The 18,751-nt window shown below is 34.0% G+C and overlaps 1 protein-coding gene across 1 annotated transcript in view; it reads right to left on the reverse strand.

Moving 5' to 3' along the window:
- The window catches only part of LOC145690849 (uncharacterized), a 269,031-nt gene that overhangs the window by 212,453 nt on the left and 37,827 nt on the right, over positions 1-18,751 (reverse strand). Inside the window, exon 3 of the mRNA XM_081766211.1 lies at positions 7,271-7,405. Coding sequence (XP_081622337.1) covers positions 7,271-7,405 — 135 coding nt within the window. The remainder of the gene's footprint in view (positions 1-7,270; positions 7,406-18,751) is intronic.

The following is an 18,751-nucleotide window of genomic DNA, read 5'->3' on the forward strand; positions in this document are numbered from 1 at the left end:
CAGGTAGTGAGCAGTGTCACAATCAGTTTCTCTAAACGACCAAACATCAATTATGCTAGATTGTCTTCTTCTGTCTCCTGAAACGAGATTAATTTGATTATGTTTTTTTTTTCAGTCTGGTAATGTCCAACTGTATTTATGAACGTCGTGGTGTATCAAAAGCTCTATTCCTGCCTCTAGAAAGAAAAGATATGTTACCTATCAATACAGGTTTTGTCCTGCAGCTGAACAGGGCTTGTAAAAATAGACTAATCTAACAGGCTGCAGGTGCACGAAAAGAAACTGTTGGATTTCTCTTCATCGCTCACTTCAAGTATGGACGGAATTTCCTGAAGATATTCAAACTGACCTCTACAATCTTTTAGTTCTTCCCAGTAGAGGTGGAAGTACTGGTAGCAGGATAAAAAAAACTGTGCATCTAGTGACGAAAACGCAAAATAATTGAAGAAGGAAAGGGGGCGAGGAGAGAAAAGTAGCTTTAACACACAACCAAAAACTAATGTGCGTGGAGAAGGGGAAATACATACCAAAGAACCGTATATCCCAGAACCCAGCCGAATAGAAGTAGAAATCGCTATACAGAAACACAAATCTCCAGGTGGAGACAAAATTCCGGCTGAGTTAATTTTAGCTGCAGGCGAAATATGGAGACACAAGATACACAGACTCATACCTGGAACAAGGAAGAATTTCCACAACAGTGGAAAGAATCAATCATTGTTCCAATTCACAACAAATGCGACAAAACTGACTGTAATAATTATCGGGACATCTCTCTTCTGTCAACATCCTATAAGATTCTTTCAAACATTCTGTAAGTAAGATTGGCCCCATACGCATATGAAATTATCAGAGATTATCAATGTAGATTTATACGAAATCGATCAACTTTCGTCCAAATATTTACCATTAGACAACTCCTCGAAAAGAAATGGAAATACAATACCCCGGTATATCAACTATTTATTGATTCTAGAAATGCTTGCGACTCGGTTAGGAGAGAAACGTTGTATAACATTCTTACAGAATTTGGAATACCGAAAAAGCTAATGAGATTAACTCAGATATGTTTAAAATGAATGCCAAAGTAAAGTTCGGGTAAGAAAATTTTTGTCCACGTACTTTCACGTAGACAATGGCCTGCAGCAAGGATATGCGTTGTCGCCATTATTAATCAAATTTGCTCTGTAATACGCTATAAGGAAAATCAAAGATAGCAACCAGGGCCTAGAGTTGAATGTTATTCACAAGGTTATGGGATAAGATAATGATGTAAATTTAATAGGGGATGATAGGGGAACGACAGAAAGAAATGTTAAGGTCTTATTAAACGCTTGCAAGGACATGGGTTTAGAAGTAAATTCAGAGAATACTAAATACATGGAAGTTCGTTGGCAAATTATGGATGCATTAAAATATCAAATAACACCTTTGATAAAGTGGATACTTTCAAATATCTAGGATCAATATTAACAGACGAAAAACATACTCATGAAGAAATTAAATGTCGACCAAAAGCAGGGAATTCGTGTTATTATTCAGTTCAAAATCTTTTTTCGTCGCTAATTCTGTCGAGGAATTTCAAACTAAAAATATATAAAACGATAATCATGCCTGTTGTTCTGTATGGTTGCGGAACATGGTCGGTCACTCTCAGGGAAGAAAATAAACTGAAAGAATTTGAGAACAAGATCCTGAGACGAACATTTGGACCCAAGAGGAACGGGAATGGGGAATGGCAGAACTTCATAACGAGGAACTACATAGTTTATACGGTTTACCAAACATTGTTAGGGTCATCAAATCTAGGGGATTCAGGTTGGCAGGTCATGTATCCAGAACGGAAGAAAGTAGGAACGGTTTCAAAGTCTTAACTGGAAGACCAATCGGAAAACGACCATTATAAAGACAGGCGTAGATGGGAGGACAATATTAAGATGGATCTAGCAGAAATAGGACTGCAAAGTAGGAACTGTATCTAGTTGGCTAAGGATAGAATTCAGTGGACAGCTTTTGTGAACGAGGCATTGAACCTCCGGGTTATGTAGGCCAAAGAGGTAGTTAATTAGCTTTAATATTTGTTCGTTTCGATTATTTTTCATACATCTATCCTTTTGCTTCAACTCATGCTGCTGATGAGAGCTAAACATAAAGTCTACAATGGTATAGAGAATGTCGACAGTCAACTTTGGGGCCCTGAAAACTATGGATTCTACACTAATTTCTTTGAGTATTGCTTTCATATCACCATTCCTTCCCGACACAATGTGTACTAACGAGGTTGAACTTGAACTTAAACGGCATCAGACATTTGGCTATTCATGTGAGTGATTCCGAAACTAAGGAGTCTAGACTAACTTCAATCGTTTTCAGTTATTTTGTATTTTACTCCCTTACACTCTCGTGGGTGTTCTATTGCGGCTTGTTCCTACTGAAAGCTGAACTCAAACGTAAAAGTCATGCTAAACTTAAACTGCTCAGAATGGATAAAAGACCCCAAAAGCTAATAACGGTAATTTTCAATTACGTTACTTGTCACAATTTCACACACCCCTGTAGGGTGCTAATGGGGAGTGGAATTGAACCCAAACGGCGTCTGGAGTGTCACTCTTTATGTAAGCGAACCCCAAAATAGTGGATTCAACATTAATATCTGTCGTTTTCTTATAATTTGTATATATACTTCTACCATTGCCAAAACGAGACCTAAGGGATTCTCGCAACCTCTGGAACTGAACTTGGATTTAAACGGATACAGAACTGAGACCGAGTATCTTACTGACTCTGAAAACTTACGACTTGACACTAACATCGATCAATTTGGATGTTTTTAAACAGGATCGGAGAGTTAAACAGAATCAGAAGTACCACTATTTGTCTAAGTGACCCCGAAAACAATGGAATCGACACTAATATCGTCGTTTGCTATCATTTTATATGTGTTTCCTTCTTAATCTTTATTATTTGCTAGCAAGCTTACCCTAACATCACCCTTTTCCAGACTGTAGTTGGTATGTGTAGGAAGGTTTTTTAAAATTGCTCCAGGCATACCAAAGTTATGTTGGAACATCTACCACCACCCCATATATATATATATATATATATATATATATATATATATATATATATATATATATATATATATATATATATATATATATATATATGTATATGTATATATATATATATATATATATATATATATATATATATATACAGACAATAGGAACACAGAGAGAGAGGGCAATGAAACAATGAAAGTGTCATTACTTCCATATACAAAAGTATTGCAGGGTATGGAACTGAAAACCTATGGAAGGAATCCCTGTTTTGCCTTCCTTAATAAAGCACAATTTTGTCTCTTAAAGTGATTTGTTGGGAGCATGCATTTTTTTATTTGTTTGGAAGTAGTTTTCCAGAGTTCCACGATCAGGTTTTACATCTTCTTTCTTGATACCGGAGTATGCTCTTTACGCCTCTAACTATATTTCAACAACGTAAATCTCATGCTATAATGACAAAATTGAGAAGTAAGCTCCGTACGACCAATATCTGCAAATAAATACGATACACACTACTTACTTACTGCTATTGCACGATTTTCTTAATTTGAGTTTAACATTCACACTTATATAGCGACGATCTGTCAAAACAAAGCATATCTTAGATATAGTATATTTAACATAACAATTACTAATTTCCCGAAATGATTATATGAATATATATACTTCATCTGCTTTAATATAATTATTTAATGTAATTTTTCTTGCATTGAGGAAAATAGCATTGCATATTAAAATGTTTGATATAAACGGGAACCGAACCAACGACCTTACGATTAGAAATGCCATGGTTAGCCCTAAGTTAACATGACTCTGGCCGAGTTCCTTCTTACGAAATATAACTGAATTTCCAAGATAATGACATTCATATAAGTTTCAAATGCTCTTAGTTTTCTCTTTTCCCTAATTTGTTCTACTATGAATGCGAGAAAACGTTCCCTTTATTTACTTTCATTGGAAATGTATTTTATGTATGAAAACGTAAATGACAAAACCTAGCATGTGTCCCACGTGTATATGTAGTTTCAGAATATCATAAAGTATTTCAATCAATGTTACTTTTTCTAGATTTAATATCAGTTCATTATGCCTTATTACACTTAAAGAAAAAAAAACATATCAGCACAATTTTTCCCAATTGCGAAGACCGACTTTGAGATTTCAAACTGGCATCGTTGGTTTACCGTTTGCGAAGATACCCGAAGTTGGAATTAGAAATGTTTTGCCTCAAAACAGCCATAATAAATGCGCTAATTCTTTTTGTGATACGATGCACATAAAATGTTTGATACCTAAGTATAGGAGTCATTTTTAACATATCTATCTCGTACCGTACTCAAAATAATTCATAATAACAATATCCATCGTCAATAATAGAGATGGAACAATCCTAACAGGTGATATGATTCTTGTTCTCACATTTATTGTATGAAACAAAATTGCGTTGGTTTGGCTACGTACTTATTTACGCTGTATATGGCGAAGTTTCCTCTCTTTTATATTTGTCTTCGAATTTTAGAAATGTGGAACAATGGACACATATGTTACACCAATGAAATATGTATTTTGAAACTTTTCGAACAATGTATGGGTCAAGGCTATGTGACAGTTAGGATGAGGATAGGGGTGGAGCTACAAGGCCACATACGGCATGAGATTCCAAAATTTTAAAATTGATCAAGGTTTCTTAATCTCTTAACTACCAATGGCGATTTAACTCGTCATGAGAATTTCACTTGGATTTACAGTCTGACGACTACGTTCGTCATAATAGAATTCGTATCGGGCGCGACAAATTTATACATATCATATTGGGCATCGCGTGGAACGTGAAAATCAAAGATTTCATTTTATTTCATAGTATGTAATTCAACAAATGTATTCCACATTGAGATCCAACTCTCTCATTCGGAAATGCCCTAGTTAACAGGTTAAATATTTCAGTCTTGCAGAATATCGATTTTGTTAATTTCTAAATACGATCGACAGGAATGTATAGAGTATTTGTGAACGAAGCTTTGTTGCTGCACCGTTGTATGGAGTCTTGATACCTTGTAAATTTCTAATTTACCAATTTTTCAATAATCCTTTTAGTTCTTTCTTTCTTTTCTTCTTCCGATAGAGAAAAATTGACACCAATATTACGGCCACGGTGGCTCACTGGTTCAGCATTCACCTCTGGTGGATGGGGTCCTTGGTTAGATGCCAGCTAACTCTGTTGTGGACAAACACTGTGTGTAGATGTTTTCTCAGGGTTCTCTCTTTTCTTTTCACTTTGTCAATTCCACAATTTCATTCATTTTTCGTCATCACCGTGTCCGTTAGCCTAGTTGGCAGAAGGGTGTGGACGTAAAACTAAAAGATTAATTTTAAATTTGTATTCCATCACCTTTCTGACATTGTAACCTTCTGACAATTAGGACGGGATCATTACGAAGAAAAATAGCAGTCCGAAAATGTAAAATTAATTCTTGGTTTCTAAACGTTACATGTAATAGAAGAAACGTTATGGGTACCAGAAAATTTCTATATAGTTTCCGTATTTTAAGGAAGGTAACACAATCAGAATAAGTCATTCCTAAACTTCTACCAAACGTGTGTCTGCTAGTGTAATCAGGAAGACAGTTGTATTTGATTTGGTTATGTTTGGTTTGGTTTGTTTTAGTTTAACGTCCTACTATTATGCCTGGTTAGATAAGGCAGACGGGACCTACTGATTATAGTAGAATTCGAGCAACATTTTACGTTCAACTATACCCCCACCGAAATCGAACCCGGGACCACGCGTAGAGTTGTATTTGAGTTAGTTCATTGGGAAAACTAGCGTTGTAATTTTTTTTCTGCCTGGCTAGAAAATTCCATCTAAGCTCTACGGGTTTGTTATCTTATAGCTCAATAAAACAGTTCAGGCAATTATAAAGTAGGACAGATATAAGAAATTCACAAAATAAAAACGCAATATTGAGAGAGACCGCGCATGCAGGATAAGTGACATATTGTTCGTGAATTATACCGTGAATTATACTAGGGAGAGTAATGTGAAAATACGCAATCACTACACCTGTTTTCTCTAAGTATACTATCTTTAAATTATACCTGACTTAAATCACTGTCTTTTAGTTATTACTAGAAACAAAATTAAAATTATGAATTTACTAGTAGTTTTTGGTTACAATAAAATTAGACTAACAATTAAAACGCATTTAATTTTTCAATAATTATAGTTTGCTTTCACAAATTATGTTTGCTTTTTGATAATGTGCTTCGTATATTGCATATTGTTATATTATATTGTTCTAATAAACAAATTATAATTTGTTGCATGTTTAAATTGCAATAGTTATACTTTAGATTGGATCCTTTAAAGACTACACTTACTGCTGCGTCGGTGGAGAGAACTGTCGGTCATCAGGGTCTCACTACCCTTCCATGTAGATATTGATAAGTATCGGGGATGGCGGCGATCATTCAACGAACAACGCCGTAACTAGAAATGCTTCGGAGGCTCTCTAAATACGACCAATTTTAGCCACTTAAAACTATCCGTTGTTGGTTTAGATCATTTTTTAAAAAAGGAATCAGAATCAAGAAATTCTTTCAGCTATTTCTTAGCAAACATAGATATAGGGCAAAACAGAGAAAATTTTAAGATTTTAGTATCTCCAGTTCCCTGTTACGAGAAAATCCGAGATTTTCATCACCGTTCTGTTATTGTGCAGGATTTTGTCCTTACGAACTTGACTATTTCTTCCATCTCTAAAAGAGGGAAGGATTTAGTTATTTGCTGTTTCCAGAAATTTTCTCGATATTAGCATTTCAGTCGTTGTGGTAATCTGGTTGCTATTGTATTTGTTATCTTTTCAGAACAGTTTTGTTGCTTTTCTCTTGTACAGGTAGGCATAATTGATGTTCATTTGACTATATTATGTATTCGTTTTGTAATCAAATTTCAATTTAAAGGAGGTATTTCAGAAGTTTTGTATCTCTTCGTAATGAACTCAAGAAAACCATATTTCATAATAATGAAACATTTATATACTAGGAGAAAATGAATGTGAGGTGAACTCAAATTAGATCCTCGTGAATTAGATCATTCATCCTGTTTAACTGTCGCTTTCTCCGCAGCCATAGTACTATATTATTTAGCCATAATACATTTATACATATATTATTTAGATTACTGCAAGGCCTTACGAGAATTTACTTACTTGTTATGAACTCTTGGTTTTCGGAATTAAGGTCGAGAGCAGAAGCTGCAGCCTTTCCATGTGCTATGCAGGCGTACTTGTCAAATGAATTCTGATTGTGCTGTACCATTAAAGTCAAATTAGATCCACTTGCAGCTGTAATATTAAAAAGATAACATTATTAACAATATAACTTATTAAATACTAAACCTAACAAACATAAATAAACTCTTTCATTCAAGGAAAGAAGAGTAATTGAATAGGATCTCACAGAGTGAAGGAAAAAATATATAGAAAGTTTTAGATTCTAGACGTACACCTAAGAAGCAATGAAAGAAGAATATTGTACAGATTGAAGGTCTCGGTATCACTATAATATCAATAAATATTGCAGTGTTCTTAAAATTTATTATATGAAACATATTTCCTAAGGCCTTGAGAGGTTGTAATATATTGGAACTATAACAAATTTTTCACCTCACTCCTTCCATGTCCAGATTATCAATAGTGGCCTTTCCAAGTAGGACTTCGTAGCTTCTCCTTTCTGTATATGATAAATTCTTAATAACTTAAGAAGCTCTTTTTCAATTAGCAACTTTCTTTTTTTTTTTTGCGACATCGTACTGTCAATCCCTCTTTTGTGCCTTCTGTAGTAATCGCGTAGCTCATAACATAGGGAGATTGTCCTCTGAACATTCTCTAAAATGTCCAGGGAAAGTTACTTAAACGTTATCTCAGGAAAGCAAACACAATGCCAAGTTTCATTAGTAAAAAATTTGTATTTTCATAAAAGTGATTTGTTATTAAAGTGTAATGTGTGTTGAGTGTAAGAAATATGCAAAACATTATCAGATCACAACTCGCAAAGCCTGATTATTTTCTCTATTTGATAACGATGATCAGATAGCAAACACATACCTCTCGAATTGATGTACTTGGTTGTCCTCTGGAACAACGTGCATCTTAGCAAACTCCAACAACTTGGAACGATGTCATTACCAAGACTTTTAGAACTTTAAACGATGGTAGAAGTTATAATGTATAATAGTCCACCATGACTAGTAACTATTCGCTGTTTAATACTCTTGTTGTCCTCTGACTGTCTTTAACCCTCTCTGAATGAATCTCTTTAAATGAATGACCTCCTTCGAATGAATGATCCTGAATGAATCCTTAGTAGAGTATTTATTTGGAACACGTCGATTTCTAAGCTGCTACCTTGATTCACGTCACTCCATGTGTTTGCTTATCTCATTGCCGAAATTCACATTTCTGCATTGATCCTCAAATAGACAAAATCTCCAGATATCCATCTCCGTAATCTGACATTTTTGTCACTCCCAAAATTGTGGTGATGTTAACAAATAAATTTTACAATAACTCTTACAATAGTTCTTACTCTGCAACCTGCTTATTTGTTGTCCTTCGTCATCATAACATTACAAATCCACATTTCTGTGCTTACAGCTTACAAAAACAAAAGCAATAACTTGGACAACATTACAATCTCATCATAATTTTGAAATATCTTATTAATGTCTTTCTTTTACTTAATTTAAAATTTTGTAATTTCTTGTCTTTAATTCTGTTACATCTTTTTTGTCTTTATTTTAACCAACTTTAATAGATTTTTGAAAATATAATTTTATCTAAATCTAGCTCCTCATCAGTACTAAGGGATTTATTTCTTGATGTATATGAAAGTTAGGTAATTTAAGAAGCGAAACAAGCCAAGCAACATAAGGTTAGGTTAAGCTCAATATGACTTAAAATGTCTAAAGAGGTATTACATAGTTTTTGCTGGGTACTAATGTTCTTCGTATGGAAAATTACGCGGTAATGACCATTACTAATAGAATTTATTTCTCATCCCTTTGGTTTTAGGAATGGCAGTTAAATTAATATTTTCATCTGCTTATTAATCCTTTGTCAATTAGCAAACTTGCGATGCAAAATTTTCTAAAACATTGCCAGCCAGGTCCTTAATCTGCGCTGGAAAATAATGCACTTCATGCTTAATGCCTTCACTTACTTATATTATTGGAGATTGTCCCAGGACACGATTCCTACATAACATAATATTTAGTAATGAAGTTTAGAGTATTGATGTCTGGACCCACTATAAGAAGTAAAGTTAACTATACTGCACGAGAGGACCAATATATTCTTTTGATTAACAAGATTACTGGCTAAATGTTGGAAACGATAACCATATTCTTATAGTGCATTAATTCGCAAAAAAAAAAAGATCCTCAAAACCTGAGCTATAAAAATGGAATATATTAGTATTACACTGGTCGGGATAGAAGAAGAAATATCTTATACAAACAATTGAGGTACTAAAAATGAAATGAAATGAAATCTTTGAGTTTTACGTCCCACGATTATGCCGGTTAGGCTAAAGGAGACAGTGATGATGAGTAATGAAAGAAATGGTGGAATGAAGAAAGTGGGATGAAACGGGAGAACCCCGAGAAAACCCACGCACACGGTGTTTGTTCACCACAAAGTTCACTTGACTGGGGCTGGGATCGAACCCGGGACCCCAAGTACCAGAGGTGAACGCTCTACCACTGAAACACCGCGGCCCAATTGAGGTACAGTTGAGGAAAAGAAGTGAATGTAGAAGTGGTGAAAAAAGTAGTCTTCACTAAAAGGAAAACCCTTCGATTTTCCTTCTTAACTGGAATATAGGAAGACAATGTTATATGTTTCATGCTTTGTACTTTATTATCGTTATACTTGTCTATAGAGTAGGGCAAGTAAACATTTAGAACAAAAATATGTTACGATTTCCTTCATATGAATAGAGTGGGAACCATAATAGAATCCAATTGCTTTTTCTTCGTCGGATATGAGCATGAAAGGAAAAATATCGGTCCAACTAAGAACTGATACTGTTTCTGAATAGAAGGTACACATTTCATTCTATTTTGTCGTAGATGAATTCCATTCTCATTGGTCATAAGTGGGAAGCGTCTTCACAAGCCGAAAGCCATCTTGTAGGCCACTATTGGGATTTTTAGACTGTCAAATTATTATTCCAACTTAAAATGTGTACAGGTATCACATACAATACTGTATTGATTTTAAGACCTAGATTTCCCTAAAGATGTATGGAGAATGAATGAAGGAAATAAGAAACACGATAGAAATAAGCAGCTAATACGAGGGTTGCTATATATATTTCTGGCCTAGGCAACACTAAGTGTTGCCAGGTGCAATCTGACATTTCCATTGGAAAGTTTGACATTTTGTAGCATAAATGTACTCAGAACTTTTTGACTTACGACAATTTTTTTTTCTTTTACAGGTACTTGAAGAAATCAACTTGGCAAAAAAATGGAATTAACTCGTGAACATTTTCGTGCGATCATTTTTCACAACTTTCGACGTGGATTATCACGACAAGAGTGCATCGATGAACTTAAATCTTTGTATGGCGACGAAGCACCATCCTATAGCACTGTGAAAAACTGGTACAACGAATTCAATCGTGGCCGACGCTCGCTCAAAGACGAATTCCGTGAAGGTCGTCCAAAAACAGCCGTTGTGCCAGAAAACATCGATGCCGTACGTGAACTGATAATGCAAGACCGTCATGTGACTTACCGTGAGATAGAGGCATGCCTAGGCATTTCTTCCACCAGCATACATTCGATATTGCATGAACACCTGGCCGTAAAAAAGGTTTGTTCTCGTTGGATCCCGCACAATTTGACAATCGCTCAAAAGAAAGCTCGTGTGGATTGGTGTAAAGAAATGCTGAAAAAATACGATCGCGGTGCTTCAAAAGACGTTTATAAGATCGTCACAGGTGACGAATCATGGATCTATGCGTATGAGCCCGAAACAAAACAGCAATCGACCGTGTGGGTCTTCCAAGACGAGCCAAATCCAACGAAAGTTGTTCGTGGAAGAAGCACTTCGAAGCAAATGGTCGCCTGTTTCTTCGGCATAACTGGTCATGTGGCGACTGTTCCGCTTGAGCAACGTAGGACGGTCAATTCTGAGTGGTACACCACCATTTGTTTGCCTGAAGTCTTCGGAGAAATTCGAAAAATGAACAAGAGAAGACGAATCATTGTGCACCATGACAATGCGAGCTCTCACACATCGGCTCAAACCAGCGCATTTTTGACCGGCCAAAACGTCGAAGTGATGGGTCATCCGCCGTACAGCCCTGACTTGGCACCCAATGACTTCTTTTTATTCCCACACATCAAGAAAAAAATGCGTGGTCAACGATTTTCGTCGCCAGAAAATGCTGTTGAAGCATTCAAAAACCATGTTTTGGAGGTGTCTCAATCGGAGTGGAAAAAGTGCTTCGAAAATTGGTTTGAGCGCATGCAAAAGTGTATAAATCTTGATGGAGAATATTTTGAAAAACAATAAAACCATTTTCGTTGATAAATATTCGTATTTTCATTATTAGGCCAGAAATATATATAGCAGCCCTCGTACCATAACCGAAAGAACAACAGGAAGATCATGTAGTGGCTAATCTAGGAATTTACTATCTTGAGAGAATTTCGAAACAAATATATGGGGTTAAGTTATGGTTAATTACCAACCCTAAATTTCTTGGGGTGAACTACGTTATGGAACCATCATGTAGTTGATTCTAAATATTGGGTAGTTGTAGTCATGATAGTGGTTAAAAGATAGCTACACTTCAACTCCTCATCTGGCACGATAGAGCTATTAATCTGTTTTACTAAGAAGAATAGAAAGGATAATCATAATGCGGGCAAGGGAGAATTAGTTTCTTTTCTATAAACTCAAATCTCAATTAATCAAGAATTATTTGTATTTTATGGTAGATGGTAATGAGAAGAAATTCTCCGATCCTATTCTAACAATAAAAGTACTTACGTGTTAATTTCTGAAATTAATTAGATAGTTTATGGAAATCTGATTCATGTGTGTATGAAATAAATGTTGCCTACAACAAGGACTGGGATGAGTAAATAACAACTAGTGCAGTAAATAGCATTTCCATGTCTCTACAGTCAGGCATTGTCATACTATCATTAGGTATTAATTTTTACGAACTCCTAAGGAAAGAAAAGACATATGTACTGAGCTCGATTAGAACTCCAGATCTTTTAATTGGAAAACACTCCTTTTTTATGTTCTTAATGTTAGTGAAAGCTTTGCTTTTTGTACCATGAAAGACTTAATATAATGCTTTCATAATGTTTATATTTAATTCGACTTAATGTAGATTAATTATTACATTATCGATATAACTTTTCTTACTCCATTTTAATTGTTTGATAGAAGAACATTTTTAAAAAAATCTTAGACACATATGAAAGTAAAACAAATCTCAACGAAAAGAAGGTTATGTAACTATTAAAGGATGCTTTCTGATTATGATTACATCTAGTTGCAAGGATCTTCATTCTTTTATCTTACTTCCGGTATTCGGGTTGCCACTACATCTGAACTATGTGACGTAGGTCTTCTGTTAGAGAATTTGACGAACCTTTTCTTTGTTTCTCTTCCTGCAAAATATTTCGTTTTAAAAAAGTAAGAAAATATCAAACCAAATGTGAGCAATAGGATATATAGTCACGCTCAATAAAGTGTTGTTTGGCACTTACACTCGCGCTCAATAAAATGTTCCTTGGTATGCACAATTGCACAACAAATACAGGTTTTCCGGAATGGGACTGCCAGTTTTAAAAACTGTATGGTTTTAATATTGTCAGAGATACAAAAGAAGAAAACATGCCTTTTAGAGAACTCTGAGGAATAGATGTTACTGATAGAATCACTTACATTGTTACAAATAATATGAGTTCTTATCGAATATGATAGTGTCACTCCCGTTTCCCTTTTTCTTTTTCCTCTTGAAGTAAAGCATCAAGCTGAAATAGTTCCTTCTCTCAAATATTTAATGGAAATAAAGATTATAGAGTGACTATAGAATAAACAATACCTCCTTACTTAAGAAATATTTTGTGAGCTAGCAATCTATAAGCTCAGGCAGGAAATATGTCGTAAATATTAGTTCATTAACATTACCTTAGAATAATTTTTTTTATAAATTATAATAAAAATTACAATTAGAATTAATAGTAATTAGTGAATATGATTATACAAGATGGTCCATTTAAAATTTACCACCCTTCTATCTCGTAATATAGGGGTTTGTTTGAAAAATTCTGAAACCCGTCAACTTTAGTATTAAGGGGGACGGATAATTGTGGCATACTCAGACGCACTGCCTCACTCCCTGCGATCTAGTGGCAAAACCTTCATTTCTTGTAAATGACCACATGGGCCAAATAGCATATTGTTTGAAAGCATATTTGATACTAGCTACGAAAATATGATTATTTTGGAATTTCACTCAACACCTTAGGAGAAATTGCATTCACAAATGTTTTGCATTAGACGCAGGAATTCTCAAATAATATTATCTTTAGTATTAGTAAACTTTATGAATACCCTCAATTACTAGTTGTGTTGAGAAATCAATGTCAACGAGCTGCACTGGGAGGACCATTAGACGGGTCGCCAAATTTCCGGTGATCTAGTGGAGAAACTTCTATTCTTAAATGGAAAAATAAGCCCCTTCAATCCTTGTTACGAAAAGGTTATTATTTATACAGTCTACGCAACACTGCGACAGAAATCACGTTCGAAACGTTCACAAATGACAATAACACTGAATTGTAAAATGCATTTGATTCCTATTAACCGTTCAGTAATTTCTATTGCCCACTAGAGTAGTAGAAATATCCGCATGATTTGTTGTAATTAAAATAACTCTCGCCACTTTAGTCGGTATGGTCTAGGGCAAAGCATTGCTTTTTTCTCAAATAAACCATGTAGCACATAATGCAACATTGGAAAGCTTTTTTGAGCCAATGTACAAAACCGCATTTTGCGTGCAAATGCAATGGATACGGTGGGTGTGACAGATTTGAATGTATATTGTCTAGTTTACAGATCATTTGCGAAACAGGTTGTGACAGTGCACATTACACGAAGCGAATCTGTCCACCTTTCGGGAACGGGAACAGAGAGCAGGACGAGTATCTCAGAGAGCTAATCATCCTTCCTATTGACATGTTAACTTGAAATGCATTGTTGTCGAGAGTCCGTCGAAAAATAAAGGTACCATTATTATCAAATCTTGCTGTTAACTGGTTGAGACATGAGTCATATTGAGTCATCGTATTCTTGGCCTTCTCCTTCTGCCACATCACTTGAACGGACAAACCTACCTTGATTTGTTACAGAATTATGTGGACTCTATGATCATTGAAATAGTTGAAAATGATCCACCTTATTTGGAAGATATTATATTTTTGCAACAAAATGATACACTACCACGTTATGATGTGCAAGTTAGACAGTTTCAGATCAGAGGTTGCATAATCATTGGATTATTAGAAGAGGTCCTATTAAGTGGCCTGCAGGATTTCCAGATATTTTACAGTTGCATTTTTCTGGAGTCATACTTAGAAATTAAAATATACCCCACAAAGCCACATTCATTAGACAATCTGTGGCAAAAAATAGTGGCGGAATGTCAAAAAATATCACCAGAGATCCTACAGTATGTACACATTCATTTTCAGCAATGCATTTACGACTGTATAGAAGTTCAGGGTGGTCACTTTGAACATTTAATAAAATAAGTTTTATGTTCCAAGTGTGCATTGTACTGAGTATTACGAACTGTACGTATTTGCTTGCACACTATTGTCTTTTTAAGAAACGAACGGAAGTGTAATACACAATAGGTTAGCACGTGATTTCTGTCTTCATTTCTGAATACTTTCGTCTTTCTTTTCTCGATCTCATTATCACACTTGCAAAATGGGCCCGGACTACTAAACCTTCTTCAGAATTAATGCTATCAACTAGATCAGAGAGTGTTGTTTAAGTCAAGCAAAATTAGCACAGTAATGTTGCTACAATGTCTTACTGCAATAGAGGAAACTTCAACTTATTCTATGCAACAGTTTTAATCAAAATACTTAGCATTTATTACTGTAATTCCAAATTAATTGCAATTTTGTCAGCAAAATCAAAAGATCTTTCAATGCTGTATCAATTGATCAATGTTGATCTTTACACAAATTAAAAGTTTTGTCTCTAATTTCCAAAGTTTTGTTCAGTACGGTCAAATTGTTCCAAAGTGTGTAACACGTTGTTAACTTCTACTACGTAGTAGTGGTGCAAGGGACATCAAACCTTAATTTCGGAACGTAGAAACACTGCCAATTTATGGCTTTATTAGCAATGCAGTTCAAAGCATGGAAATATGACAAATAGTCATTAAATGTCTAAACAAACAGATTTATTGTAAAAAAGACTCAAGAGACCTTTTCAATTGAGCATTACGTGCTAAATGTTTTAATTGAAAGGAAATGGATGTGTTGCCCTAGACATACCGAATAAGATGACACGCGTTATGTTCAACACAACACAGCTTGCGGTTGCTATTGGGGAAACCACAATAGAACACTCCCCTGCACGTTGCATAAATGTGGAAATTACAGAGAGTAGAACAAAATGTATATTTCTTGTCAAAAACATGATACACATCCCCCTATTTAAGTTGTAATGATTTTCACTTGCGAAGAAAATGTTTCGGGTTAACCCTAACGCTGTTCTCTTTCAAAAAGAAAATGAATACTAAGCTTATGTGACACAATTGAAAAAACAAACTTCCATGTATTTTAGAATATATATTTTATTGAATGTAAATTTTCATTAAAATGATTGTCTATCAAATTATGATTAAAACGAATTTGTAGTAAAAGCGATATTTGCATGTTCATTTTTTGAAATAACTAAAGATTCATATTTGCTCATTTTGCTTAATTTTACTTTATGAAATTGTATTAAAATTCAATTAGAGATAATAATATTAAATTTCCAGTCTTTTTGTTAATAAGTTGTGGAATTTATTATTTCGATTTGGTTTGTTTTGTTGGATAACGAAAAAATAAAAATAAGAAACTATTTAAACTTATTTTATTTTAAGACCCAGAAGGCCAACGGAATATTATATCTCAAAAAGAGCATAGAGATTTTAAAACCTATATCATTTAAAACGGTAGTATAGCAATTACCTCTTCGAAGACTCCGAATGATCCTTATTTTATTTTGCTTTTCTTCACATTTTTTCATGACATACAACTTTCAACGTTAACCTACACAAATACACGTATTATGCATACACAAATGTGACTGTATTCGGCCTATGCCCATGTAAACTATTAAAATTTATTGTCCAAAATTATTGTCATATCTATAACTGTCTTCTTGTAAGAACATAATTTGATAATGATTATGAAGGGTAGCTTTAATATTGATGCTATGTGCATAATCGGGGACTGTATATTTGTGTTAAATTTCATATGAAAAGAATTATAAATACGAAAATTGGAATGAGTAAAATAAAAATTTGCTAAATGGGCAAGAAAACCTTGTTTTCATTAATAGCCGTATCTGTTTTAATTTCATACACAAATAATACAATTAGCCGTATGAGTAAAAAAATAACTAACTGATTTTAGCATATCTCATGTTTCATATTCGTAGGCAAATCGGAAATAATCATGATCTTAATCAGCGTTGCTCAGCTGTGTTACATCCATATTGTGTACTGATCTGACTTAATGTATGTTCTGATCACCAAATATACTTCTGTCTTGGGTGACCTCTGTGGTCTCAGGAAAATATATTTTCAAAATTCAACTGATAAATATCAGCACATGTCATTGAAGAAGGTTTATTAGAATTCGCTTACGAACTAAGTGTATCTATGTAAGGATAATTAAGGAATGTCTAAAGAATTAATAAAAAAGATTAAAGATAAAAAGAAATTCACTGAAATTAGAAAACTTTGTCGTGAATGTATTTATTTTTATGCGATAATGTTAATGATATCAGTAACGAAAGATGAAATAGTGAATTTAAGGAACCTTACATGAATTAAATAGAATTAAGGTAACTGCTTAAGTGTACCTTTTAAGTAACATTCAGTAAATAAGTAGTCCGTCTCTCATATTAATTATTGATTGGTCTATGAGTTGGACAAGGCGCCAGTAAAACTATGACAGTAGTATGATCTTTGAGATTAAAAGAATTTGCCTGAACTCAACTTTTAACTGTATGTTTGTTTTAAATTAATATAATAAATTTGGTTTTACGTGATAAATAAAGGTTGAATTAAAACGGGTATATAATTGTTTTTCAAACAATATATTACTGTAAATATTCTGTACATACTGTCAATACTTCTTTACTGTAAATACTGTAAATACTGTAAATACTTAATTTGACCAAATGCTTTAATGCAATGAGTATTCTTTGATATTTGTATTATTAATCTCATTATTCGTGTTCCATGTTGTTGAAGTATATTTAAAAGCATCTTCGTAATGCGAGGATATGTATTGAAATTAATAAGTTTTGTTTTCTATAAGAAGTTTGTTGGACATGTAACTTAGATTGGAGTTACGGCGTCTCAGGGGACCGTACTCAATTGATTTTGCTTCAAATATCATTACAATTTCGTTCGTTATTCGTACTTGAGTTCTATGATTGTCAAAATGCTATATCAATGACATTATTCTTGTTATGATGTCAATAAGATGTTAATTATTATTTTATTTTCTGATCATTATCGATATATCCTCCTTAATCTATATTTTGTTTAACTATATCTTATATCCAATCATTTTGTGTTCTAGGAACAATTACATGAATATCACATACATCTTTTTCAAAACTTTCTTCGTTATGCCCAAGTAAATAATTAATAGCTTGTAACCAGCATTTAATGGGCCCGAAAAAGGACTTAAAATCAAATAACTGCAAATTAAATTTCGAATGTGCCTTATCGTCGTTGACATGTATAGATAAATAAATATGATGATAAATGTGGTAATAATATTGTTATAAAATTAAATATGATATGTATGTATAATTGTATGATCTGTAATTTTCAAATATACGAGGTCCATTCAAAAGGATATTGCATATGTATATTGCATGAGGATTGACGCAAAATATAACATTTTTTATGCCATGGTTGTAGAGTACATCCGGCTCATCTCACTAATCGATCACTTTAAACAAGCCTTCCGCCTTTTTCGTTTCACAGTAATACATTTTTCATTATGTTGTTTTGTTGTATTGAGATTCCCTTTCTCATTGAATGTTGATGTTGTTCCTTTCTAAGTTAGCTTATTTTAATTTTCTTTAAATAAATAATCTTAGTAGTAATTTGCATCGGTTCTGTTATGTTGTGTTCTCTAAACTTTAAAGACCTGAGGTAAACCCATTTTCTTTGAAACATTTGCGATCTGAGATATCCCCAGAAATCTCGGGTTCGTGACTAGTGCGATTGTTTGGGCTGATGATGGCGGTCGCCTATTTTACGCCGGAAAATCTGAAAAATCCTTTCAAAATAAATGTTGCGACGATAAAATGGAAAAGTGGAGATACACACACTCTCTCTCTTAG

Source organism: Thermobia domestica, chromosome 7, assembly GCF_964235325.1.
Source record: "Thermobia domestica chromosome 7, izTheDome1.hap1.1, whole genome shotgun sequence".
NCBI classification, from domain to species: domain Eukaryota; kingdom Metazoa; phylum Arthropoda; class Insecta; order Zygentoma; family Lepismatidae; genus Thermobia; species Thermobia domestica.